General features: G+C 33.4%; 5 protein-coding genes across 6 annotated transcripts; 3 read left to right on the forward strand and 2 right to left on the reverse strand.

Annotated features, from left to right (window-relative positions):
• Positions 1-305: 305 nt before the first annotated feature.
• On the reverse strand, positions 306-4,466 carry LOC119632398 (probable DNA mismatch repair protein Msh6). The gene is made up of 9 exons (XM_038025288.1): positions 4,014-4,466; positions 3,656-3,943; positions 2,275-3,591; positions 2,057-2,209; positions 1,694-1,993; positions 1,033-1,609; positions 826-977; positions 600-755; positions 306-539 (listed from the first exon to the last, which is right to left on the reverse strand). Exons 1-9 carry the CDS (start codon positions 4,464-4,466, stop codon positions 387-389), a joined length of 3,549 nt encoding a protein of 1,182 aa, XP_037881216.1. The 3' UTR covers positions 306-386.
• A 960-nt stretch (positions 4,467-5,426) lies between these two features.
• Positions 5,427-7,412, forward strand: LOC119631940 (U4/U6 small nuclear ribonucleoprotein Prp31). Its single transcript, XM_038024544.1, has 6 exons — positions 5,427-5,855; positions 5,920-6,124; positions 6,187-6,329; positions 6,390-6,574; positions 6,643-6,933; positions 6,996-7,412. Exons 1-6 carry the CDS (start codon positions 5,513-5,515, stop codon positions 7,329-7,331), a joined length of 1,503 nt encoding a protein of 500 aa, XP_037880472.1. The 5' UTR covers positions 5,427-5,512; the 3' UTR covers positions 7,332-7,412.
• A 50-nt stretch (positions 7,413-7,462) lies between these two features.
• On the reverse strand, positions 7,463-10,567 carry LOC119631941 (endoplasmic reticulum-Golgi intermediate compartment protein 3). The gene is made up of 6 exons (XM_038024545.1): positions 10,354-10,567; positions 9,939-10,293; positions 9,711-9,870; positions 9,475-9,655; positions 7,826-8,030; positions 7,463-7,758 (listed from the first exon to the last, which is right to left on the reverse strand). Exons 1-6 carry the CDS (start codon positions 10,439-10,441, stop codon positions 7,623-7,625), a joined length of 1,125 nt encoding a protein of 374 aa, XP_037880473.1. The 5' UTR covers positions 10,442-10,567; the 3' UTR covers positions 7,463-7,622.
• Positions 8,050-9,450, forward strand: LOC119631942 (reactive oxygen species modulator 1). The gene is made up of 2 exons (XM_038024546.1): positions 8,050-9,156; positions 9,239-9,450. The coding sequence occupies exons 1-2, from the start codon at positions 9,026-9,028 to the stop codon at positions 9,345-9,347; spliced, it is 240 nt and encodes a 79-aa protein (XP_037880474.1). The 5' UTR covers positions 8,050-9,025; the 3' UTR covers positions 9,348-9,450.
• Positions 10,568-14,111: 3,544 nt separating the features above from the next.
• Positions 14,112-26,370, forward strand: LOC119631345 (BCL2/adenovirus E1B 19 kDa protein-interacting protein 3). 2 transcript variants are annotated; one of them, XM_038023464.1, is made up of 6 exons: positions 14,112-14,528; positions 23,626-23,800; positions 23,922-24,006; positions 24,083-24,156; positions 25,292-25,453; positions 26,262-26,370. In XM_038023464.1, the coding sequence occupies exons 1-6, from the start codon at positions 14,486-14,488 to the stop codon at positions 26,311-26,313; spliced, it is 591 nt and encodes a 196-aa protein (XP_037879392.1). In that variant the 5' UTR covers positions 14,112-14,485; the 3' UTR covers positions 26,314-26,370. The 2 variants fall into 2 exon arrangements, with proteins under 2 accessions (XP_037879392.1, XP_037879393.1); XM_038023465.1 differs by lacking the exon at positions 14,112-14,528 and adding an exon at positions 15,779-15,925.
• The last annotated feature ends 759 nt before the right edge of the window (positions 26,371-27,129 follow it).

Genomic DNA, 27,129 nt, shown 5'->3' on the forward strand with positions numbered 1-27,129 from the left:
AGAAGAGCATAAGATTGTCTGTACTTGACTAGTTGCGGCAGATAAGTATTATTGGTATAAATTAAGCGCAATGTCCATGGACAACTTTTCCATGGATGATCAATCAATCAATATGTTTCTCAACGGTGAGGTGATGATCAATAAATATACTTGGGCACTTATGTAGGTCAACAATCTCTACATTCAGTACAACCAATGACAATATTTAAGTGGGGTGAATACATTGTGGTAATGAATGTAACATTGAAGAAGTCCCTTTTTAATAACTTTACTCGAGTAGCAGACTAATGTGAATTTCTCTTTGCTTTTTTTTTTTTTGTTTATTATTTATTATGTTATCACTTAAGATAAACGCATTTCTATATAGTACAGAAAGCCTTCATCAATTACTTGGCAATACGACATTGTAAAAATTGTTTTATGAGATCTTTCAGGTTTGCGTAGTTTTTGGATGTTAAGCTACCGTCATCAGTAGCAGCAGCAACAATTGCAGAAGACATTTTGTGCTTTAGAGCAATGGTTTCCACCTGCTTGGATAGCTAATAGAATCAAAGCAAAGACATCAGTAAACAATAATGAAATCAGAAATCTGTATATACCGTATAAGCCCGTTTAATTATTGATCCCGGCATTCCAGCCAATTTTGCAGCATTAAAACCGTACGACTTAGGGCAAGCTCCCGATGTGTATTTGTAAAGGAAAGTTACGGTTTCTTTAGTCGGATCATCACTATCATCATTTTCAACCATGCACGCCTACGAGAATTGGAATGGAAATCATGTGTAGACAAAACATCATAGAAAACAAAAGAAAATAAAAACCAACCATATGCCCCAAAGTAATGCGTTTATCGTCATGAAAAAAATCGATTAAATTGTGATAATGCGTGGAGAACAATGTGCGGCACTGTCGATCGGCCAAAAAATTTACCACTGCAGCCGCTATAGCAGTTCCATCATATGTGGCAGTGCCACGACCTAATTTAAAAATTTCCTGTTCATAGATAGCGATACTCACTCTCAATACACTTACCTAATTCATCTAACAATACCAGACTGTTTCTGGTCGCATGCATCAAAATTAAAGAAGTTTCATTCAATTCAACCAAGAATGTACTTTGACCACTTAAGATGTCATCTTGAGCACCCAGGCGTGTGAATATACGATCTACCAAAGTCATTCGGCAACTTTGGGCGGGCACATGAGCACCAATTTGAGACATTACTGCCAAAAGTCCTACTTGTCTCATAAGCGTACTTTTACCGCCCATATTAGGTCCCGTTAATATAGACAAGGGTGGTGTGTCATCAGTGCCCAATATTAAACCATTCGGTATATAACTGTCAACTGCAATACAAGGATGGAAGCCACTTTCTATCTCTATAAACGATTGATCGGCCGTGCACTCTTCTATAATTGGAACACAAATAGTTACTTGCTGTCTGGCATATTCGGCTAAAGAAGCTATAACATCCAGTTGAGCTACGCAATCGACGCATTTCTGCCATAGCGTATACTGTTGTGAGAATTTCTCAAATATACGACGCGTTAAATCGTTAAGTACACCATTCCGTTCATCTTCAGCACTTATCATTTGTTTAAGTAAGTCCTTTGCGTTAACAATATTTAAAAAAAAATAAATAAAAAAAATAAATAAAATAAATCGAAAGAACTTTTAAAACAATAACCCTACCCTGGTTTCCTGTGTGCTAAAACGACGAACGGCCTTACTACCCTTTCTTTGCGTTTCTAATAAATATTCGCTGCCTGCTTTGCGAGCATGGCTTTCTGGAATTTCTATTTGGAAGCGTTTTTTATCGTTGCCGAAGTAACTTAATCGACATCCAAAATATTTCTCTTGTCTGATTAAATATTCCTGCAAATCTTTATTTATATTGGCAATCTTGAACTCAATAGCGTCATATTCTTCATCGATGCCTGATTCCGGAGCAATGACACCACTTTCGGTTGCTTTTTTATGATCAAAGGCTTGCTGAAAACAATTTTTATCCAATTTTGATAAACGTGTAATGAAAATATTTTGAAAAAATTGCACCTTAAAATAGTCCAGTTTTTCCTTCATATTTGGAAAAATACCACCTCCTTCAGTGTGCTGGCTCAACCTTCTTAATAAAGCCGATTCACAGTCTGCATATAGCGTAGGAACTTTCAGCAAGGTTTCGAAGCCTTTCAATATAGCCACAAAGCTCTGAAATGTAAACATTCGAAACTTTCAATATTAAGAGTTAAGTACTGGGGTAAATAAATAAGTGCCTGCATTTTTTTCTTGTTGTATAATTTTTCCTCGAATAGAATTGCTCGACCATCGGGATGAGCGTCCTGCACAATTTTGCTGCCAAAGTGATGAATCTGAGCTAGGTGACGTTCAAAGTCAGGCAACGGCGCCATTAAGGCTCTCGCGTCTTGTAACAATGTAGGTTTCTCAAGAAAATTCGTGATGGCCTCCTGGCGTTCGCGAATAATTTCCGCTATACATGAGGGGGCACATAGCCAATGATGCAACAAACGCTTGCCAAATTTTGTGCAACAATGATCTAAGGTTGATTGTAAGGAGTGCTCTTCACCAACGATGCGTAAATTCAACAAAGTGCTAGCATCCAATACCATATGGCTTCTCTTTGAGTGTATACGGTTTCCTCGCTTTGCTTTGTTCAATTCCTCAACGGTAATAGAATCTGGTGGCTGATATAGATGATAGCGTACCATTGGTAATACTTTTTCGATTATTTTACACTTTTTCATATACTCCATGCATAAGCCCATCGCCTTCAGGGCGAGTTTAGAATTGGGATGCGGGGTCAAACCCAAATGATCGGTTTCTGCTTGCATGCTACGCAAAACTAAAGGCCAATTATCATCACCTTGACTGTAATAATTTTCTGCTAATTCTTTTAAGGTGCGCTCAGCCGTGCATTTTAGTGCACCGTTAGCTGGCCAGCATTCACGCTTAACTCCACTTAACACAGTCCGCAATATGTCTTGCGTTTTGTTGCTCACATTTGACTTTTCAATCAACACCAACACAGGCGTATAATGAGAAATTAATGTGTGTAAGCGTGAGCAATTTCTGTCATCCTCAAATTCTCCCAAATAACAATCCCCTATGGAAGTGTCGAGGAAACATATTCCATAGCGGCTTAAGTCCCCTTGCTGGGTGCAATGAGTTTCCACAATAGCCAACATATAATTTGGTTGATAATGGGCTGTAACCTGACATTGGTTACCAAACACTTGTGTGCCCAAATTCAAAATTTGACAGATTTCCCGGCGCACTACCTTATCAAATTTGGTAGGTTTTATGCGTTTGCAACGCTCGATCATCATTTCAGGCGTTTCGGTCTGCTCCACGCGAGCGACTTTAAAACCTTTTTCAACCAAAATGGAAGACATTTTATCAAATGATACCTCTGGAAATCCGGAGTGGGCAAACTCTCCGCGCATATAGGTGAAACCAAGTTCTTTAACGCCAACATCGGCGTCCATGTGATATAATTCGTAAAACTTTCCAACTTTAAAGAACAGAACGCAATCGTAATTATCAGATTTAAGAATCCACCATTGACGCACACCCTGAAATCAGAATATATTTTAATAATAATAAGCTGCATTTAATTAAAGTCGTCCTTTTAGTTACGGGTGAAAGAGAATCGAGAAACTTTTGTGGCACATATAAGGTGGAACAATCATATTCGGGATGATCAGGCCGCCTTCCGTTTTTGTCTTTAATTTTATCAGGTTGAAGAAATTCTAATTTTTGATGCGGCCATATAACAGGCTCATCAAGATTAGATGGAAGTAATTCACTCGCTGTGCTTTCTCGTTTTATAGAGAAATTTTCATCTTCCTTCGTAGATTGTAAATGTTGCAATTTCTCCATGAAACTGACACCTGAAAGAACCTTATCTACTTTCTTATTTTCACGCTAAATAGAAAATGAAAAGATTCAAGGATATATACATTCTTGCTTCGCATTTAAACTTTATAAAACTAACCTTTGCAATATCTGGAGATGATCCCCTATCGGAATCTTTGTCGTCCGATGCAGGTGAAGATATTTCCTTATTTGGACTTTCCGATTTAGAATTGTCATCTTCTCGAGATTGACCTTTATTATATGGTTTAACGATGTTCTCTTCCTCGCCATCAGAATCCGATAATATAAACCGTCGTCTTTTCTTACTTGCGGTGACAACTTCTTCATCGCTCTCTTCAAGTTGGAAATTATTCTCAAACTTTCTTTTATATTCATTAACATTCCGATTGTTTCCTACATTTTCCTTTCTATGTTGTTCTTGTCCCTCATGTTGTTCTAAGGAAGGTTTTGGGATTTTTTTCTTTCCCGATGGCGCCGGTGATTTGGAAAAATATTTAAATAGAGTATTTCCTTGAGAAGAGACGGCACTGTTGCTGGATTTGTTAATACTGTTATTTAATTTTTTCGACATTTTGCGGGCGATTTTTATTTCAGTGTTCAATAAAATTCATTTCGATTACGCGTGCAAAGTTGGCGCCACAAAGCACCTACAGAAGTTTAGCTGAATTGCTTTATCCGGTTTTATAATATGGCGATAATATTTTTACTTGCACTTAACGAATCGATTGCACATTACGCAAATAGCAAAGTAATATTCGGCTTTGACCGAATCTGTTGTACTCTGCCTTTTTTGTCGTAAAATTAAGAAAGCAATTAAATTTTGTTACTCCATAATGTTGGCTGGGCGTGACCGATTTTTTTTCATGTTCCAACAGGATCGCCCGCATTATATACGTGGCTATTTTTCGCCTTATCGCCTTATTTACTACAACTTATGAATAATTACCATGTTTTGTGTTTGTAAGCGTATGTTATACGTTAGTCGGGTTTTTCGCGGAATGATTACAACTGAAAATTCAACGGACGGAAAGACGAAAGAGCTGAGATTGTGATGCTAAACGAAGCTTTGGAGTGCCCCTGACGCTTCCTTTTAGATGTTTCGAACATTTTGGACCGAAAGAATTGACCCGCGCTCTTTGGCGGTTGATGTAAAAGTGACCGAGCAATTAAAGCAACATTTTTTTCATGGAAAATTTTACAGAAGAAAGTAGAGAAAATTGCATCCTTCCTACTTTAAAAAGTTTTCAAATATATTTATGTTACTTATTTAAAGTGTATTATATTTGATTTGGTCGCATCTAAACAGATCCGTTAGTTTTCTAAAATTAACCTATATCGTCAATGCTATAAGGTTATAGATTAATATGACAAGCAACAAAGTTTTGATATAAATCAGATCGTGGGGAATAAATGGTCTTATAATAGAAGCCATATTTTAATTTTTAAATGGCAAAAATAGGAAAATATGTGGGACAAGACTTACATAAAATATGTTAAAAAAAGAATATGGTAACCACAAACACAAACAGCTGAAGTCAAAACGTTTTATTTATTGAATAAATTCCTGTATTTTGGCGAATTACTTAGTAAATTGGAAAAAAGTACGAAGTATTTACAATGTCTTTAGCGGATGAGCTTTTGGCCGATCTTGAGGAAGACAATGAAAATGAGGATGAATTAACTATAGAAGAGCCAGCCGAGGAGACGACTGAAGAGGTTTCAGAAAAATTTCTGAAACCTAGTATTAATTTAATGGAAGTGGATGTGAAGGTGCAATCTATACGAGAATTATGCAAATTACGTGATTCCGAGCGTTTGCAATACGTACTTAAACAAATTGAATTTTATGCTCAAAGGCAACGGAGTTCTGCGGAAATGCTGGGCAGTGTAGAATCGGACCCTGAATATTGTTTGATTGTGGAAGCAAATGCTATAGCGGTGGATATTGATAACGAAATCTGTGAGTAACAGGTTTTTTGGTTCTTACAATTTTGATTAAATTTTAATTTTTTTTTAATTTGCAGCTATTATTCATAAGTTCACTAAAGAGAAATATCAAAAAAGATTTCCGGAATTGGATTCGTTGATTGTAGGCGAAATGGAATATCTCTTAGCAGTAAAAGAATTAGGAAATGACTTAAATCAAGTCAAAAACAATGAAAAACTGCAGGCCATCCTTACCCAAGCTACTATTATGATTGTTTCAGTAACCGCGTCAACGACTCAAGGGTAAAAACAAAAACAAAAGAGATGAACATCTTTTATTATTATTATTTTTTTTTTTTCTATAGAAATCTTCTAACACCCTCGGAGAAAGCACAAATAGATGAGGCTTGTGAAATGGCTATAGAACTAAACAATTTCAAATCGCGTATATATGAATATGTAGAAAGCCGGATGACTTTTATAGCTCCTAATCTTTCCATGATTGTGGGTAGGTTTAAAGTGTGTTTTAAGTTAAAAGTAAAATTATTCAGACGAGGATCGATTTCAGGAGCTTCCACCGCTGCCAAATTATTAGGTATAGCTGGCGGCCTTACGAAACTTTCGAAAATGCCCGCGTGTAATGTGCAAGTTTTGGGTTCGCAAAAGAAAACGTTGGCTGGTTTCTCTAAAACTCAAATGTTGCCGCACACTGGTTATGTATATTACGCACAAATTGTACAAGATACCCCACCGGTACGCCTTTTTAATTTCAAAATAAAATTAATATTTGACTTTTGTACGTTTTTTTTCTTCCACGAAAGGATTTGCGGCGTAAAGCTACACGTTTAGTTGCCGCCAAAGCAGTATTGGCGGCTAGAGTGGATGCTTGTCATGAGAGCGTTCATGGCGAAATCGGCTTAAAATTTAAGGAAGACATTGAAAAGAAATTGGACAAATTGCAAGAGCCTCCTCCGGTAAAATTTGTCAAGCCTTTACCGAAGCCAATAGAAGGAAGCAAAAAGAAGCGAGGTGGCAAACGTGTACGTAAAATGAAGGAGCGTTACGCTTTAACGGAATTTCGTAAACAAGCCAATCGCATGAATTTTGGCGATGTAAGATTTTAAAATGAAACTTCGCAAATGTAATGCAAACAAACTAATTACTATTTTATTAGATCGAAGAAGACGCCTATCAAGACGATTTGGGTTATTCTCGAGGAACTATTGGTAAAACCGGCGCGGGCCGTATACGATTGCCCCAAGTGGACGAAAAAACAAAAGTTCGAATTAGCAAAACTTTGCAAAAAAATTTACAAAAACAGCAAGTCTATGGAGGAAGCACTACGGTTAAACGTCAGATTTCCGGAACAGCCTCCAGCGTTGCCTTCACCCCCCTACAAGGACTCGAAATAGTTAATCCCCAGGCAGCTGAAAAAACCCAAAGCGAAATAAATGCTAAATATTTTTCAAATACCTCAGGCTTTCTATCGGTCGGCAGACGCGCGATTTGAACACAATCATTTCATATGAGTTGTACAAGTAAATTTTATTAAACACATGATAAAATTATAAGGAAATTAAAATTTGCAATCTTAAATAAGAATTAAATTTTCTTTAAAAAAAAATAGAAATAAAATATCAAAGGGATACATGATCGAGATTATTGAATTAGTAGTTATTTTCTTAAAAAGGAATGCTTTCCAGAAGCCAAACTAAATGTAATGACAGACTTTTTATTTTTCGAACAGCAGCAGCACCAATCTGTGCGCGTCCAATTAGTGCGTCTGAGTTTATGCGAGATGTTAACTTAGTTTCCCGATTTCCAACTTCCGTTGCAGGGCTTCCCAAGAATTGTTAAGGAAAACCGCAACAATACCAGCCACCGTGAATACCCCGCCAATAATCGAACAGCAATTGGTAGCAAAATGGCCAAACGATCTTGAAATAGATTAGTTGGCTAAAACCAATGCAAATGTTTACATATATTTTCAAGTTAGACAAATACCTTTGCTTCTCTTCATATTTTACCATAAGTGGTGACAATTCGTATGAAAAAAATACCCCTGGCATGCCTCGCTCTTTGTTACTCAAATCTTTTTTATAACGCGTTACTGAGAACTGATTGGTGTAAGTTGGTGCCCCATCGTTGGCCTTTACGTAAACGGTGGGCACAATTTTTAGATAATAATTATACATTTCACTTTTAGGATCTGTAAACGAATTTTATAAATATAGAGCAGAGTAATTCTTATCGACGATTTATCCGGAAAATATTAATATAGATAGATTGGTAACGCAACACAAATTTATTACTCTTTTCAAATATTTATAGCCATTAGGTAAATATGCGGGAAAACGTAATTAGGAACAATTAAGCCAAAAATTGTTGCTTAACAAAATCAAAAGCATTTGAATGAATACATTCAACAAATTCGCAACGTACTAAAATATCAAATTTTAAATTTTGATCGACATCGATTAACATGAATCTATAATCTTTAAAAAGTTAAAGTCCAAAATCACGACCTAATTTACTTTATGGCTTTTCTGCGAGATTTTTTGAAAAAAAGACTATTTAGTTGAACTATTAGCCCACATTATTCTCTGCAAGTGATACAATTTCATAGCTATAGACTTCAAAAATTTCCGGATAGATTTCTGCATTTAATCATAAGGTCTTTACTGCAATAGCCCTTGACAAGGCGTGAAAGCTTTTACAATCGTAGAAAGGCATTATAAAATGAGAAAGCAAGGGTATATACGGGTAAATAAAACCGAGTAATATCTTTTAAATATCTCCTATGGTAGACATTGGAATGTATTGTAATAGGCCTTAACGGCTTAGAGATTACCTAAGCGTCAATAAATAAATAAAAATAGTAAATAAATATTTTGTTAGAAGCGTTTGTTCGGCTAAGTCCACGACCTTCAATAAACAGCAACGTCCAATACCTAATTTGCCTATATTTTACTTGGGAAATTGTATCTAAAATATTGAAAAAACTATTTCAAACTTGGCAACTCTACTTTTAGTTTGACATTTTATAATTTTAACACAGACAAAATAATACAAGAATTAGCACATTTGCAGAAAAAATTCTAGTAAATTACCAAGAACTTTAAAAATTTTTAATTTTTTTTTTGATAAACTCGATTGCTTGAAATTTTTACTTGATTGCGGATAATTATTATATAAGTCAGCAATATGCCTATGCCCAGCAGTGCATTTGGTCAACAAGGACCCTCATGCTTTGATAAAATAAAGACTGGATTTACTATTGGTTTCTGTGTTGGGATGGCCAGTGGCGCTTTGTTTGGAGGATTTTCTGCATTGAGGTATAATTCTACAATTCAACTCCTAAAAAAGTCGGGTTATGTAATTGGATTTTCTATTGTGCATATGCTATTTTATTTTTAGGTATGGTTTGAGAGGACGAGAATTAATCAACAATGTGGGCAAGGTTATGTTGCAAGGTGGAGGAACTTTTGGCACTTTTATGGCCATAGGAACGGGCATACGTTGTTAAATTTCGCTTTCTAGCGTGAGACTATCTTTAATTTTTTTTCTTTTCGCATATTAGATTTACTTATAAACTTCCATAAAATAATAAACAAAAAAAAAAAAAAAAACTATCTGTGATTACCACAACTTACCACCTTCACTAATTACTTCTAAGCCATCCAGTGGATGGGTTTTCGCAAATTCAATTTTGTCGCCAAAGGACAAGTGATTTATTGTATGTGACAGTTTAACGTCCGCAAATTGGAAGTCGTGTATGTGAAATTGCCGCAATGAAAAGCTACTACCCGGAGCTATGTGAAAACTGCCAGCCATCTGCAAAAGTTTCATATTATAGAAATTATTGAATATGCGGAAAATTTTAAATTACTCGGTTCACTTCCAAATGTCCCTGAATACGACATCCCTCTTTAAAGGCATCTAAATCAGATCTTTTGTACTGATCTTTACACTGTTCAATTTTGTCCAATTGTACGTTCCATTTTTTAGTCCGATATGCGTCTAGCACAGCCTCGCAATTATTACAACAACTAAAAATATACACAAATGTGTTCATACAAATATATCGCATTCGATATTAAAAGCTGTTGATACATACTGTGTGCTATTGTACTCAGCTCCATAGCAACTGCCACATGAATTATTTTTATTAGATGGTGACACGACTACAATTTCTTTGATAGGTTCAGTTTTTTTTAAAGGGTTTCCTTGCAAATCTAAACGATGTTTGAAAACGTTGTGGTCCACTCGCAAATGCTGATCACCTGAAGAATCCATGGCATCTAATGATAGATAATTACATGCTAGATTGTGCATAGTTATATCCAAATTAATTCTTAATTTGTGTCCTCTAGTTGTATCTACAAACAACTCTTCGGTTAAATGAGGTGTTACGTAGGCCCAAAATTCCAAAATTATTAAAATCAACACTATACTACTACTAATAAGGGTAACTGAAATTATTAAAGGAAATTGAACACATTCACTTTTCATTATTTTTGTCAATCTCTTACCAGCAGCTCCAGACACTGTCCGGACACTAAAATCTTCCAAAGTTCTTGGATAAGCATCTAAGCGTCTTAAGGCATCCGCAATTTTCATCTTGTTTTTAAATAACGCTCCTATTTTTGCAAACAGTTTTTGAGATCTTTTAGTTAAACATTTTAATATTAATTTATAAAGAAAGGTAAATAAAATACGTGTTCTTTGTTATTTTTTCAATTTTGCATACACGGCATGTATTAACAGCTGAGTAGAGAATGAAATAATGAATAAAGATATGTTATCGATATATGTGCAAAATTAGATACCGGTTAAGTTCGTTAAAATTAATAATTTTGAAACTTTTCTTTCAATTTATTTATTTCCTTTCTACTCTCTCTAATCACAATATGAATTGACGGAAGTTACTTCTCTTGAGATGAATGTCCGTGCGTAACTCATCAAAGGAGTAATTTTCAAATTTACGTGAGAGTCGTGAATGAATTTTTGTTAGTAAATTTAATGAAACCATGAAATAAAAAACTAAAAAGCAAATATAGAATTGCCATTTGCTCCAAAAAATTTACTTTTCAAAAGAACTTTTCACTTTATTAGTACTAGTTGTAGTAGTAACCAAGATCTAATCATACGATTAATTTTTTAAGTCGTATGATTTTGCCGCAAATGTGCAACGTGTAGGTTTTTCTATTTTGATTGGGGTAACAATGCAAGAGTCCAAAGATTCCAAATTTTCTCCGAATCGACAATGAAAGGTAATCTCAGGACTGTTGGTTTCATAAATTATGTCATTTATTTCTAATACAAATTTCAACAACAAATTCACGGTCACCTCTAATGCTATCAAACTGTAACGTCTATGAAATGTAAACAAAAAATTTACCCAATCACGACCACCTCTAATGTAGTACAGGTGTTCCTCATTTAATACGTTACTTGTAAAGCATCGTGGCACAAAATTTTGCGAATAGCATAGCACGGTTTCGAGACAACACTATTTCAAAAAGTCGAATACCGTTAATAATTTGTTATCGTTAACAAGAAAAGTTTCAACCAAATTTAAGAAAAAAATTAGATCAGCCGAAATTTTTGATGAAAATTAATTCTACGATCATTATTTTTTTTTTTTTTAATATATTTTTACTTTTTGTATTTCATCAATGTCGCGAGAGTGGCTCTCAGTTGCCATCGTTTGCCTTATGAACCCCGCGTTTTCTCACAATCCAATAACGTTTTTTATTTTAAAGTAATGGACTATTTTCGCAATCAAGCTTTATCATCACTTGATACGCTGAATTAGCTACGGCTGTTTCAGTTGGTGTGGCTAGTGGTACCACAACATACTTCTATATATATTAATTACTGTAATTATCTACGTATCTACGATAGGAGAAGATCATTTCGGTCCATATGGCTTGTGCCATGTGTTTGATTAAGTGAAAATAAAAAATTATCTTGAATTTTACTTTCTAATTTATATATAAATTTCGAACGAAATTTCGTAATGAAATTTTCATCATAAAGTTACGACACTTTAAGTTTTGGTTGTGATACACATTGCATTGATTTACATTATATCAATGTATCTTAAAACACGGGACACGCTCTAGACACCACGAATAAGGTTTTGATAGAGCATGGTAAAAATTTTTACAGTTTCTATTATAGGGGAATTTAAATTGTGTCATTCTATGTGATTTTTTAGTTTAAGTGAAAAAATAAAAACAGATTTCGTATGACACAATTTCGATAAAACACGGTACGAATTGACCGTGTTAGGTGAGGGACGCATACACTTGTCCAGCATTGCACAATACACTTGTGATTTACCCTCGCGACAAAAATATTAAATTTTTCTCTTACTTTTTTTCAAAGGTATCCAGGGGATAAGCAATAGATTATTCGGGACATCGTAATAGAGATAATAGAACTCATACAATTTTGCCTAAGCCTTAATACAATCAGCGATTAGTTTAGACTGTTCGTTAGGAGTTGATTCTTTTATTAATTTATTGACTTTAGTTGTTATTACTACTTTTAACTTGTTCTTATGGGATTCGCTAACTGAAAGCATTTTTTTAATGACTACACGTCTCAATAGGAGGTGCTTTTGTGTGCGTACTATAAAGTCCTGAGAAATTAAAAAATTCCCTTTGTGATACACTGTAGCCATTAATGTGAACTTGTGTGACAGTAGGATGCCTGCTGGATATTTTGTCATGGAAATAAATAGCGAGAGCTAATAAGACTCTTAAGCTGATTGCAATGATACCCAGATTGAATTGAGCTTGTCCAGAGGTAGCTAAACGCGAAAAGGTCTTCCTGTCCTGTACTTAGTACTTTGAGGGACACCCTTAGTGAATATCCTCTATGCAATGCCGTTCTTTGCTGTTAATTTGAATGCTTTTGTATTAAAAGGCTTTGTATTACGTACTGTAAAATTTGATTGCTAATATCATTGCGGGTACAAAGTATCTTAGAAGATGCATCTTGACTGAATCAAAAACTGTTGACTTATCTAGAAAACAGACGTTAAGAAATCTTTGATAAAAGCTGCTCGGCTTAAAACGAATAGAAAAGGATGGTGAGAATGTTTTGAGATTTTACATGCTACTCTATTCTATTAATATTCTTTCAAAAGGGTATACCGATGAGCGGAAGGGAACGCAATATTTCTGTAGAAATGAAGAATTAGCAGCAGACCATTTTGTAATTTTTAAACCTGTTATTGAAACCTTGTATAAATTTCATGGTATATGACATATATTGGCGATCTTTTTGAATCCTTCAAGAGGAGTGAGTTTGCTTTCGATGTCTAAATTCATAAGATGGCCGTTCCGGTGCCCACCTAAACCAGTGGAGGTGGCTTTCGGGACATTTATTGCATTATTCAGTTTAGAAAGGGTAATCTTCTGCAATAGAATTTGGTCGCGCCGTCCCATCAAATGACAGACAGGTCATTAATAAAACTGAAAAGATTATCAAAGTTCTTGCTTGTAACAATTCGCTTTATACTTGAAACTGACAGATCTCTGCTTATGTTATTGCGAAAATTTTCCACGCTCTGCCCCTTTCAAGTCTGTCTTTCTGTTCCTTTAATGAAAATGTCTTGGAAAAAATTAAAAAATTAATCAAGTTAGCAAAAGAATTTATTAACGAGTACCAAAAAATCAAAATTCAGCAAAGAAGAAGAAAACGCTGAACGGTTCAATCAATATTCCATCACTAACATGTGTATGATAATTTATGTCAATTTATAAAGAAGGTCAATTTACTCGACTTGTACGTTATATATCTCATCGTTTATAAATACTTTAAGCCGTAATGTTTTACAACTTGTTAGTAGCTTTTAGATAATTGATAATTGGCAAGAGATAATTTAGGTGCTCCATCTTGCGTGATACGATTTAAGTAATTTTTGTGACTGACGTTGATCTGACGAAAAATTTTCAAGTAAAAGTTTTATAATTTAGAGACGATAATTTTAATTGCTTATGCGATACTGCGAAATCGAACCATATGCTATATAAATCTGCTATTCTTCTTAGACGCAAATATCGTATATACCATGTTGTTCATACCCATACGTAATGCGTATATATGCGTGCTTGCTGTTCTCCTCTAAACAAATCTAATTGGAAAATTGTTTGAAAGCAATTGTAACAAAAATATTCTGATTTCAATTTGAAACATTTAGGTGAACTATTTATTGAATCCATTTAGAACTTGGCAACCCTGGTAATACGAACACGTAGGCCAGAAATTCTTTCTCATTTGTATGCAGGCAAAATTTATTTCAATCGTTTTATTGAAGTGACGAGTTCGCTGTAAATTAGTCTCGGTTCAGAAAATATCAATTGTGAAATTAGAAATTATATTTTGTTTTTAAATTCAAGACGGATATTTTTCTAAAATTATGGAAATTTATTAGCCATAAAGTATTAGCAAAAAATAAAAAAAAAAAGCATCTTGAAAAATTGTGCTAGGCAAACAGCTTTGAAACTTTGAAACGCAGTTTTGTTTTTAAAAAAGATATGAGATATTTGTTCTAAACACAACAAAAATATACGCGACAAAGAAAACGCATTTTCCTCAGTCATTTTTAGCAAGAGTTGTAAAGTCTGTAATAGCTCGTTGAGTCACAAAATGACTTCCACTCCACCAAAGATTGGTGAAGATTTGCTGGGCGGTAAGTAAAATTCTTATAAATTTGTTCCTTTGTTTAAAAGACAACATACAATTTTCGTACTTTTGAAAGGCGTCAGCCATATTTGCTTTTACGCTTGCCGAGTTTCTTTGTTTATAATATGGGTGGCTTTGTTTTTATTTCTTTTCGCACGCTTGGTTTACAAATCCTTTGTTGGTGTTGTTTTTCTGCCTTTGTCGTATTATCATTGTTACTGTTGTACATAAAGAGTAAAAATAATTCAATAAATGTTTCAGCAAGTAATTCTATTTAGGTTTTTAAGAATTGATGAAACCCTTCGAAATAGGAAAGATCTAGAAAAGTATATTCTCCAAAATTGAAAACTTTTGCCGATGCAAACAAGGCCCATACGACAAGGTATAAAAAAAATGCACTTTTTTTTGTTTTTTTTTTTTTCAATTTAAAAATGAGAAAGGTACACGAAGAATTCGCATTTTATGGAGTAATATAGAAGAAAACACGAAGAAATGAAGAAGCTTTTAGAGAGGCTCGAGTTTGCAAATACATTAAATTGTTTTCGATCACGTACGTATTGGAGACAATCGAAATTAAATAAAATTCTCATTTTGAAAACATTAGTTTTTTATGTCAATGATCCACCTACTAAATGCATGAAATTTACATTTCGCGCTAGAACTGTATTTGATATCAATTCTTAACAAATTGGGTATCTTCAAAATATGCACATATACATACACTCTGGTGTTTTCCTCTAAATCCAATACACGTAATCTAACTAACTAACTCCTGCTCCGTTAGCTGATATAAAAAATTTCAAATAAACTAATATCTAGTTATGGAACTGCATTTCTGTAATGTGTTCAATTTAAGAACAGAAATTAACGTAAATTTGCTTTCATATAAAAAACCGCGTGAGTATCATCGCACGTCGACGTTGCGTTGTTCCCATTTTCATTTACTCTTTCCAATTATTATAATTAATAAAATTTCTTGCGTAGCATAAATTATGTTGATATAAATTTCATGTGCATCAAACATTGTATATCAAAGTGTTAGTATGCCCAGTGTACCGCTGTTCAGCTGCTAACTATGCGAGATAATTCAGTATCACATTATAAAGAGGTGAAATGAAAGGCGGAAAGAATACGGTTTTTCCATCAACTTTTCTTGTTCGTTCATTTTTTAAATTTACTTTAACGTCACTGTATAGCAAAGAAGTATGCTTTAGTCTGCTTTTTTTACTCGACGGTTTCGTGTAATCATTACAAAATTGTTTTTTAAGTGATAGCGAAGTGAAGTATAAAAACACGGAACATTCTAGAGACGTGATTTAAACTAAAGTGCAGCAATGCAGCAGATTGGATAGAATTAGGTGACTCCTGTGGACACTCTATTTAAAAGATGGTTATTCAATAATCGTATGTAAATAATTCCTCGTAATTAAATCAAAATCGTTTACAAGTATATTTCATTCGGATAGAAACCATACTAAGGCAATGGAAATCAATGTTTTTTCTGGTAAACGCATTTGAATATTAGTTGAAATGAAGCGTTTACTTTTTGATGCATCAGGAACATGCTTGTCTTGCTATATACAATGATCGTGGTGGTTGAGAATTAATTGATCTTAAGCTAGAGACACTACTGACGTAAGCAATCGTTATCAAGAATAATTGTTTTTGTAATCAATCTATCAAACGTATGTTTATAGTGTTGATTGCTTCCCACATTTATTCACAATTGCCCGAGAATTTCATTCATCATTATCATTTTATTATCATCATATATTCTCAAAGGTCGTGAGATAAGTCGCCTTTTTTACTTTTAATACAAAAGTAATTATTTTTCTACGTCAAGGGGCAGGCAGAATGTATTAGAAATGCGCTATTATTTATCAAGAGCAACGGAGAATGCCTGAAGTGTGGCAATGAACTTGATCGCGTCCACAGTTGAATAACAACCCCTAACTCCATAACCTAAAGCCTGTCACTGCAATAACTTCAGTCGATATGAATACATTAATATGGACATATAAGTCATGTTTCTTTGTTCTAGTCTAAATACACTCCATATCAAAAAAAAAAAAAAAATATGAACAGAAGAATGCGTTTACCCATGTCCGTCCTTCTGCTTATCAGAGATAACATAATAATCCTGTACTCCTGGTTTCTTTCCACAGATTGAACTGTACTCGTTCTTATTCAATATATCTGAAAAGCTAAAAGGATTTTGAATAAAACATGACACTTGAATGACAAATTGCCACGCCCGCATAAATGTCGAATCGTCCTATGCGAATACAATTGTCTGTCTTGTTAAAGGCAATTTTACAACACCTTAATACGATTGGCAATAATACGTACCCTCTCTCCTATATGTGCGTGTGCAGATCTATAAGTTTATTAAGTAATTGCCGCTCTTTTCAACGTTTTCCACTTTTTTCGTATGCGCAGATGGAGACGGTTAACGCGTTTCTATTTTACCTACCTCTGTTGTAATTGTTACTAAATGAGAGAAACAAATCTATTTTTAAATTCTTTAATCAGAGTTTTGCTGCAGTTAATCTTGGCGCGCTTAGCCATAATTTAGTTAGCTAGTCGTTCTTTTAAGATCATTTATAATGTGATGTTAGTAAGTCATTTATAGTTTCAAGTTTCATGGGTAATTAAATAAAATTTCGAGTTCAATACTTAATTTGGAATTATCATTAAAATGGTCGCCTTGCACTATGCAATTAACATGAACTTTGAACTCATTAATTTTTCTCATTTCACGTTAATTTTTTTAAATTTTTTTAATTTTTTTTTTTTTTTTCTCACATAAAATTTATTTATACAAAAACATATTGTTTTTATGTTTCAATTAATTTTCTTATATTCATGAACGTTTCCATGCCTCTTTCTAATCATTTTTGCGATTATTACGTTACATATTTTAAATGTAATCTTATACTTTGAATGAATACAATTTCAACGATTTACCACAAAATAAATAATTAAATATATGATGGTTAGCATTGAGTTTGCATATAATGTTCTGTATAATATATGTATCAATGTGTGAAGTGTGATAAAATGTATACAATTTGTGCGCATTTTCAAAGGATGATGAGTAAATTAACTTTGACCTTATTTTACTAATTTAATAAAATGTTTACTTGTCTCATTTATGCTTTTTATGTATGCACGTACATGTGTCATGTGTAAGGAATCTCGGAAATCTATGGAATTTTGAAATAGCGGTAACATTAGTGAAGGAAAATGGTATGCTTTTAGATATTTGTATTTTTTTTTTGTTGATTTTCTTTAATTTTTTTTTTTTTTTTTTTTTTTTTTTTGAATAAAATTCAATGCATAGTAAGCGATACACACATTGTCTACAATATAATTATGCATATTTTATTAAAAATATTATCAATTCCTGGAAACATTGCCCATCTTCTTATAATGAATGTGAACATGGCCGAACATGGTATATTCTCTTAAGATTGGCACAGTTTATCACACGGATGGATAAAAGTGAACGATTTTTGCTTTTCCCTTTCCCTAGCAACAAGCATAAATGATTAGTAGATATGTCTTGTAGTAGATGATACATTAGATGGATTGATAAAGTTTTCCCTCAAATTAAAAAATCTTTATAGTTCTTAGGTAATTTGTTTATTTGCGATGATAGTGAATGGACAAGAAAATAATTTGTTTTAAACTGCATTTCTCCAAGATTCCAAATTTGATGTTAGGGCACAATTCATGTTCCATCTCCGACGCCATTAGCTAATTAAAATGCATTATTGAGCCACTCGATCTCATTACTGTTTAATTAATATCATAGGTTGCTCAGAGCAAAGCTCAAAATTTGGTTGTAAGTAATTCGGCAAATTCGGTGTCATAGCCAGGGTATTTCGTTCTCCAAAACGTAGTTATTATAGAATGTAAAGAACAGAACGTTGCACCAGTTTGCACTTGCAACTCCCCTTGCTATAGAATTGAGATATTATATTAGGTGCTTGCATGTATGGGTCTCTCCCATCGCGTGTACATGTTTTGAATCAATTGATTTATCAACTGTTAAGTTGTTCGAATGTTCTTTGGGAATTTGAGCTGAGTTTTTAGTTAGCATTTAAAGTTAAACATGTAAAGCATAACAAGATCGAATTTTATACATAATCTATTATTATTATTATTATTATAAATTTAGCCAGAGAATAAATTCTAAGACTAAAGTCTCTTAAAGCACTAGCATCTAGGGCTATCGGCTTTTTTATTAAAAAACTCTACCGCACTTGAGGTTTGAACCCACGACTATTGAGTTGCTAGTCGAGACTCTTGCCTACTCGGCCACTCAGGCGGATATACATAATCTAATCGGCCGATAATGGACAGAAAGCTCTTAAATTTCCTACACAAGTTATTTCAGAATTTTTATAATCAAACGGACAGATGCGAATAAATTGTTGATGGGTTCTCTGACGCTTAACTTTACAAATTTACAAAATATATTCATAAAATCTCTATTTTACTGCTTGATGAAGGTGTCTCCAATTCCCATAACACACTAACTTAATTTTCAGCAAACAAACTTAACTTTCATACCTTTTTATATAAATTTTATCGCACGTAATATTTACTGAAAACGAGATTAAGATTATTATTGCTGTTCGCGTATGAAAAATGCAAATGTGTGTTTATAAAAAATTTCAAAAATTTCCCCATTCCAAATTTTTGAGACCTTAATCACTACCATATCTGGCAATTACTTGAGCATATCGCATTTTTTTTTAAAGTCGTTTCGTTATAAAATAAAATAATAGGATAAATGGAAATGGTGGGTATCCATTCACACCAATATACCTATTCACATCTTTCTGTCCGCATGTGTGTATATACCAATAGAAAATTTATTTATTCTTTTTTATTTACTTCTTTTTTTTTTTTTTTTTAATTGTAAGAAATGAAAAATTCATTAAATTATTATCATATATATTATACAATATTTTCAATCTTCTCCTTAAGCGTAGCTCAATGTTTATATCAAAAAAAAAAAAAAAAAAACGCAAAATGTGTGCGCGTTGTTGTCTAGTCATACATACATTAAAGTAGAGCACAAAATCCGAAATTCGCATTTAAATTTCAAAAATACGTGAATTTTTCTGTTAATAACAAAATGAAATACGTATAAAAAATTATTGAGAACTTTACATACATGAGGTCAGTGAATGATTTTTGTGGATTGATTTGATTATTTCAGAAGAAAAAAAAATTTTTTTTTGATTTCGGATTAAAGCGAAATTTTTTTACAAATATTAATAAAAATAAAAAAATAGGGGATCGTCAAAGCATGTATGCTTGGTATGGTGGAATACGTGAATTCGCAAAGCGTCTAATTAAATAGCATCGATCGACTGACTGTTGGATTGTTTTTAAAGAATCTTTACCGCTTATAAACCAACCGTGATGAGGTAAAGTTATTTAAAAAAATTAACTAATTAATCGATAGGAACTACATTAGATGTCATGGAGAATTCATTATTAGCTTTTACAAGTTAAGTTAATCGCTCGAACAGTGTAATTTTTCAAGCATAACTCAGGATGCTAACATGTCCATGTGTACATGTGTACATGTGTACATTTTTCCTGTACAACGATGAGACCGCGATACCTACAACTTCCATATTTTCTTATTTCGGCTAATATTTCAACACAAAAAATATTTTCCAAAAATCTTTGTTGCAATTACAAGATTGTTCGGAAGTTCGGTAGCCAGCAATTACTGAATTCGGTTTAATTTGTAAGCAAATTGTCTCATTCGCTTCCGGAGACAAACAAATAAAAAAATTGCATTCTACTTACCGCGAACCCTCGCGAATTTCCTTCAACGTCACCTCAAACTGCTGACGTATAAATGAAATGACTAAGAAAGACTGCGAACTATTCTTACACGAACTATTCTTACACTAGCCTCTCATATGGGCATTACATATTCCAACTCTTATGTCGATATCGGTTGTTATCTTTTGTTAAGTGCGTAAAGCTTAGACGACCCTTATAAGGGTTTATATCGCTTTATCGGTTAATCGGATCTGCGGCTTGATGTTATAAAACATCAAGCGGGAGGGCAACTTTCATGGCAGACATAACAATGTAGTACACTACAACGTTACGTATAGCCGCTTGGTGGATGGACTAAAAGAACTATTTTTAAAGCAAAATTTTCGAAAATATTGTTCTCGGTTAACAAACGTTGCGAGTTGTAGTCTTTTTGTTTTAATTGTACGCGTATATATGTTTTGATTATATCGATTCTCGCACTACCCTTTTCAATATGTACATCGTTCCACTCTCGGAGAGAATTCCAATTTGCCGGCAGGAAGAAATTCATCGCTGCATGATCGCAGCTTAACCCCTTTTATGCGAAATGATCATGGAAAATGTCGATAAGAGAGTGCGTGCGTGCGTGCGTGCGTGCATGCATATGTGTCCATTCCAGACACGACCCTATCCCTCATGCTACATTATGATTCAATAAAAAAGAAAAAGTTTGTTTTTATTTAATTGCCTTTACACCCCTTTCCATTTTATATGCCAAAGTGACTGTATTTACAGGGTGGTCCATATATATATATATATATATATAAATCATACAAGGAGAGAAGTCATTCACACAAAATTACGAAAAATATTCACTGCAATGTGAACTTCTTCTAGTCTTCTTCTAGTTCTTCATAATTCTTCGTAACGCGTAAAGGTTTATGAGTTTGTTTTTACTTTAATGCAAATATAAATTGAACGCATTTTGTTTTTGTTTTTAAATCAGTCTCGTGTTAACTATGTTAACAAAAATATTTTTGTCAAAACAAAAATTAATAATAACTTGTTTGTCATGTTGTTGTTGTTGTTGTTGTTGTTGTTTGTTAATTTGTTTTTCAAAGCTGACCAATGCATAATTACTCAACGTTTTATATAGTAAATAATAACAATGAAAATATAAAAGTGTAACGGTATACAAAAATTTGATATTAATTACGTCTTTCGTTATAATTTTCGTGCAAATGTTCACAGAGGGAGGGATCTCTTCAGCGGCAATATAATCGCGAATAACTGAAATCGTATTTTGATTTTATTCTCTTATATCCAATATAAATACTCATAGAACGTGTTCTATATTAGATTTGCCCTATAGTTTGTTACACCGGATAATGTGGCCAGGGGGCCAGGAAACCAAAGATTTAAATAGAAACATTAGTTAATCCGAAATTTCTGGCGGTTTTCCTCGCACACATGCGTATAGCTATGTAAATAAATTTGCAAACTACGAATTTAAAGGCTGCCAGATAACTCAGATCATTATGCTCCCTTGTATTGAAAGCTTCCCTGCGTTTGAGATTTAAATCTACGACCATTGCTTTGTTAGTTGCGATCCTTTGTTCGCTAATGTGCTCATGCGAGAATGGTGAAAAGAGCTGTAGGGGAATGTAGAGAAATATGTCCCGTCTATGGAAGTAATGCTGTAGCAGAACGCACTTGCCAAAGTTGCTTTGTGAAATTACGTTGTGAAAATTTCCAATGAAACCTTTATCGCGTTTTGGTGGGCCAAATACTATTGATGACGACCAACTAAAGGTTACGATTAAAGCTAATCGACGCATGACGATTCGTGAGTTTGCGGGAAAACTTAATTCATCAAAGACAACATGTTTAATTTTTTTTTTTTTTTTATTGGGAAAAATTGATGCAAAATATATTAATTAAAATATATAAAAATAGTCTTCGATATCGGGTCGAAATAACTTGTATTGTTTTGGTAGCGATCCAATCATCGACTCATTTTCTTCGATTTCTTCAACATTTCGAAAACACGGGCAAGACAAGCTATGCTGAGGTAATGCTGGTTATGGGAAAACTTCCCATTCGAATTGCAACTATGTGGCCTTGTGACTGCTCTTGCAACAAGCGTACCCAAAAATTGCATTTTCAGTCAGATTGTATCATCACCTTTGTGCCGTCGAAAGCAAAACCAAAAAATTGGGTTTAATGGAGCAGCAGCAGCATCATCATCATCATTGGCTGCAAAATCATCGAATTTAACCGTTATGTCCATTGGTATTTTGCATTACTTTGTCATTTTTATATGCAAAAGTCGCTGATCAAAATTAATGCAAGCATCGAATACAAAAAAAAAAAAATAAAAATTTATCCTATATGATAGCGAAAGACCACACAAGAAATTTCCGGACTAGCTAATAGTAACGTTCGGCTAACTGACACCATGGTAACAATAAATAAATATATGATAATTGAAATATTTCGCCCTAAAACGAATATTGTAACACTTTTACTTGCATTATGCTTTCGTATATACCTCTCTTGCCTTCGATTCGATCCATTACGTGTCTCATGACATTTTATTTTGCTTGCGTTAATCAACACTATGACGGAGTGCTGCACGTATTAGGCAGACGTATAATTCTTATTGATGTGTGCGTGTCATTAACATATGCATATTTATTATTTGTAATGCATTCTATATTTATAAATTTGTATAAATTTATTGCAAATTCTTATTACCTATCTGAGCAATGTATAATGCAACGCAACGCAACGCAACGTAACGGAACGGAACGGAACGGAACGCACACATTTGTATGGCTTTGAACGGAAAGCCCCTGATCATTGCAAATAAGTTATTAATCTTTTATTCAGAAAATTGCTTGCACTTGTGATTGCAATACAAAAGAAAGAATGGTGGCAAAGCGTAGCCACAAATTTTGGCGCTTTAACTTAAATTTGCAAAAGTACAGTATGGGTCAGTGTTCGCTATATATATATATATATTCTTTTGTGGCTAATGGTCAATGTTCGAAAAATGAAAGACAGTAACAATGGTAGCGTGTTATTCAAAAATAGCTTTATTTACTTTCAGGCAGAGAAATAATGATTCAATTAAAATTAAATTCTTGCACTGCTCTTTCAAAGAAGGAATAAATATAGGAAGGAAAACGATCATATTTTTCATTAAATTTCATTTCATAATATTGTAACTAAAGTGTGATCAATCATATTTTTCTTTCATTTCGATCATTCTTTATTGTTGTTGTTGTTGTTGTATTGTTATTTTGCAGAATCTTGGATTGAGTTGAGTACAGCTGCTACAATGGCTGGTGTTAAGAGTCCGGAGCGAATAACACCATTGCCGTTTTCTAACGGTGAGGAATATTTGCGTTTGTTACGTGAAGCTCAACGTGAATCAAATCCGTCGAGTCATGTAGTTTCCTTAGCCAGCTCCACACATGATAGGTGAGAAATTGATTAAATTTCATTTCGTTTTTTTTTTTTTTTTATTCATACAATTTAAAAAAAAAATATTCCCTTTTTTTTTTTTTAACTTTTTCGCTTTTATATGCATTTTTCATTTCAGCCCCAAGTCGCCACCTAATAGTCCAAACACAGAATTGTGCGGTGAGGATGAGCTTAAACATGTATACATTAACTATTGGAGCAAAGTTCGTTTATAAAAATGCATCAAATATTTTTATATATAAAAAAATTTTTAAATAATTTTTTATTTTGCGATTATAGACGGCTGGTGAGACACAAAAGGACACTGATTGGTTAGATGAATGGAATAGTCGACCTGATCAACAACCACCAAAGTAAGTCCAATAAAATTTATTAAATATTATTAACAATATTTTACGCTTACGTTTCTGTACTCAATTATGCACGGATTGTTTCAAAGTATTAAGTATTTGCATGTATTTTGATCAGCGAAATTTATTACTCAAAAATTATAAAGTAATGCGAAGTATCAATGTATACAACCGTAGTTAAATTCGGTGATTTTCACCCTTTTCCCTACATGAATTACCAATTTTCCATTTAGCAGTACTGTAGAGTAGTCAGCGTCTGTGCACACCGACTTAAATTGCATTTTCAACATTCATCAGTTTCGTGGTTTAATTTGAAGAAATCTGCTGTCGAAGCCCACCAAACACTTTTAGCAGCTTATCGTGATAATGCTCCATCATATAGCGATTGGCCTGGAGTGACTAACAATGATAAGTGGATCTACTACGACAATCCGAAACGCAAAAAGTCATTGCTTATCTCAGGAGAGCTGTCCACATTGGCAACGAAAAATTTGGTATTCATGGCTATAAAGTTTTGCTGTGCACATGGTGGTGTCACCAACGTGTAGTGTATTATGAGCAGCTAAAGTCGAATGAAACTGTTACTGCAAACATCTACCAACATCAATTGAGCAAAGTGAACAATGTATTGTTGCAAAAAAAAAAAAAAAAAAAAAAAACAGCAATAGCGGTTAACAAGCGCAAAGTCAATCTTTTGCATGACAACGCTCGGTCACACGTTGCAACATTTGTCAACGACGTACGGTTGTAGCTTGAATGGGAAATTCTACCGCACCAGCGTACTCGCCAGACACGGCACGTTGTGATTATCACTTGTTTAGATCGACGCAGCATGCCTTGGCTTGCACGCGGGTTCGAAATGCTGAAGAAGTGCGAAAATAGATCCACGATTGGATCACTGTCAAACGTATTCTTTCGTCACGGTCCCGCCTTGTTGCTAGAAACGTGGGAAAAAATTATAGAAAATGATGGAAACTATTTTGATTAATATATATTGTGTCAATTTTTCTCAGCAAATGCCCTTTTTGAAATGAAAAAGTGATTAGAATACATGCACACACCTATTAATTTGTAATAATTCTAATTTAGTTATTATATTATTGTGATTATTAGTATTGTTATTATTGTTTTTAAACAGGGATTGGAAATTTGAACATCCCCAGAATCAGCAGAGGAAGAAAACGACTGGCTATTCTATACGCTTGACACGCGTCGGCAAAAATTCACTATTTTCACGCGAAATTTTGTATTCCCTCATCTTGTCGAATGTATTATCATTGCTCTTGGGAGCAGGCTTAGGGTAACTAAGACAATTTAATTTTGCGTTTTTATACCCACCACCACCACCGTAAGATGATTGTATACCCATTTTGTTTTTTTCCCAAAATATATGTAACACTCAAAAGGAAGCTTCGCTTCGGAGATCCTATAAAAAGTATATCTATGCTTGATTAGCGTGAAATTCTGAGTTGATTTAGCCATGTCCATCAGTCTGTGTGTTTGTGTGATGGGTGTTGATTGGCACACTCCTGGTGGCAAAAATGAAGATGTCAACTTCGAATTTCGTAAAAACATCCGAAGTTTATGCACGCAGATTGGAATTGAAAACGGGCCAAATTGGTCGGAGCAAAAGCGTGCAATGGAATATAAACTGAACGTAACTCAGTTTTTTATTGGAAATTGTTGAAGTTAGAACCTTAAAATTTTCCACATTTACTTTACGAAACTGTCTACTCGTTAGGCCCGAAAATGGAATCAATCGCCCATACCCACACAAAGTTACAAGCGATTAAATATTGTTTTTGTCACTTTTTTGAGGGTTTGTTTTTATTTAAACAAACAGAAACAAGACGGGATGTTTAAAGCTATTTTGTACACTCTTCAAATGAAGGTATATTAGATGGGTTAATTTTAAAATGAATATGGTGGACAACGCTATTAATTTTTTTCTTAATAATACCAGTGATATGAGTATCAAATAAAAGAACTTAGAGAATAGAATGCGAAAAGCATAGTGGTGGGTATATGAGATTCGGCCCACGCCGAATATAACTCTCTTACTTGTTTATATGTAAATTCAAAAATTTATTTAATTTTTTTTTTTACAGATTGTGGCTCAGTAAACGGGGCATATTGCTTACCCGTGTAGTCATTGACTGAAGTGCTCTACATTTATCTCTTTTTTCTTTTTTAATAAAGAAAGTGTGATTCTTTTATGCCTATAAACAAAACATTTTTATACATATATATACATATATATATATATATATTATTTTTTTTTTTTTAATGAATTTTAAATATTTAATTTTACTTACACGTCTACAGAAGTCGGCTTTTTCTATTTTTTAATCTGATAAAATTAAAAAAAAAAAAAATTTAAAACTTATTTTAAATCAATGAGAAAAAAAAAAACTATTTTATATTTTATCGTAAAAAAAATATTTCATAGCTTAACCGTGAGGAATTTCGATCTTTTTTTTTTTTTCCATATACTTCATTTTTATTATAACATCAATATATTAAATAAATCATCACACGACATCACTTCATGAAATAACCATTAGGCGGTATTTTTCTTATTTGTTTTTAATGTCTCTCATATATTACGCATTCATTTAAAAATATACTATTTTATGTTTTGTTAAATCGATTTCTAATTTTTCTTTATTTAAATATCTATAAATAACGATTTTATACTTACATAAATGTAATAAAACAATTGAAAATTTACACATAATATATATAATCCATTTTATAAAACATAATAAAATGTAAGAGATTTCTACTTTACCTTATCAAATGAGTGTAATTTTGAATTTAGAAAAATAGAAAAACAAAAATCGGCGGAAAATTATTAACCTTAAAATAAAATTGTTGTCAAGTAAGTTGCTAAAATTAACCATACTCTTCAATACCAACACCACTCTGTCACATGTCATGCCTTGCAATGCGATATTCTAAAGTAGTTAATGATCC

Source organism: Glossina fuscipes, unplaced genomic scaffold, assembly GCF_014805625.2.
Source record: "Glossina fuscipes isolate IAEA_lab_2018 unplaced genomic scaffold, Yale_Gfus_2 1, whole genome shotgun sequence".
Taxonomy (NCBI): domain Eukaryota; kingdom Metazoa; phylum Arthropoda; class Insecta; order Diptera; family Glossinidae; genus Glossina; species Glossina fuscipes.

Coding starts and splice junctions, on each gene's coding strand:
- LOC119631942 (XM_038024546.1), top strand. CDS start 9,026: ATGCCTATGCCCAGCAGTGCATTTGGTCAACAAGGACCCTCATGCTTT. Junction 9,157..9,238: donor GGAGGATTTTCTGCATTGAG/GTATAATTCTAC, acceptor TTTTATTTTTAG/GTATGGTTTGAGAGGACGAG.
- LOC119632398 (XM_038025288.1), bottom strand. CDS start 4,466: ATGTCGAAAAAATTAAATAACAGTATTAACAAATCCAGCAACAGTGCC. Junction 756..825: donor GCATTACTTTGGGGCATATG/GTTGGTTTTTAT, acceptor CAATTCTCGTAG/GCGTGCATGGTTGAAAATGA. Junction 540..599: donor TAATTAAACGGGCTTATACG/GTATATACAGAT, acceptor TGATTCTATTAG/CTATCCAAGCAGGTGGAAAC.
- LOC119631941 (XM_038024545.1), bottom strand. CDS start 10,441: ATGAAAATTGCGGATGCCTTAAGACGCTTAGATGCTTATCCAAGAACT. Junction 9,871..9,938: donor GCTGAGTACAATAGCACACA/GTATGTATCAAC, acceptor GTATATTTTTAG/TTGTTGTAATAATTGCGAGG. Junction 8,031..9,474: donor AGAAGTAATTAGTGAAGGTG/GTAAGTTGTGGT, acceptor ATTCGTTTACAG/ATCCTAAAAGTGAAATGTAT.
- LOC119631940 (XM_038024544.1), top strand. CDS start 5,513: ATGTCTTTAGCGGATGAGCTTTTGGCCGATCTTGAGGAAGACAATGAA. Junction 5,856..5,919: donor GGATATTGATAACGAAATCT/GTGAGTAACAGG, acceptor TTTAATTTGCAG/CTATTATTCATAAGTTCACT. Junction 6,575..6,642: donor TTGTACAAGATACCCCACCG/GTACGCCTTTTT, acceptor CTTCCACGAAAG/GATTTGCGGCGTAAAGCTAC.
- LOC119631345 (XM_038023464.1), top strand. CDS start 14,486: ATGACTTCCACTCCACCAAAGATTGGTGAAGATTTGCTGGGCG. Junction 23,801..23,921: donor GCCAGCTCCACACATGATAG/GTGAGAAATTGA, acceptor TTTTCATTTCAG/CCCCAAGTCGCCACCTAATA. Junction 25,454..26,261: donor CTCTTGGGAGCAGGCTTAGG/GTAACTAAGACA, acceptor TTTTTTTTACAG/ATTGTGGCTCAGTAAACGGG.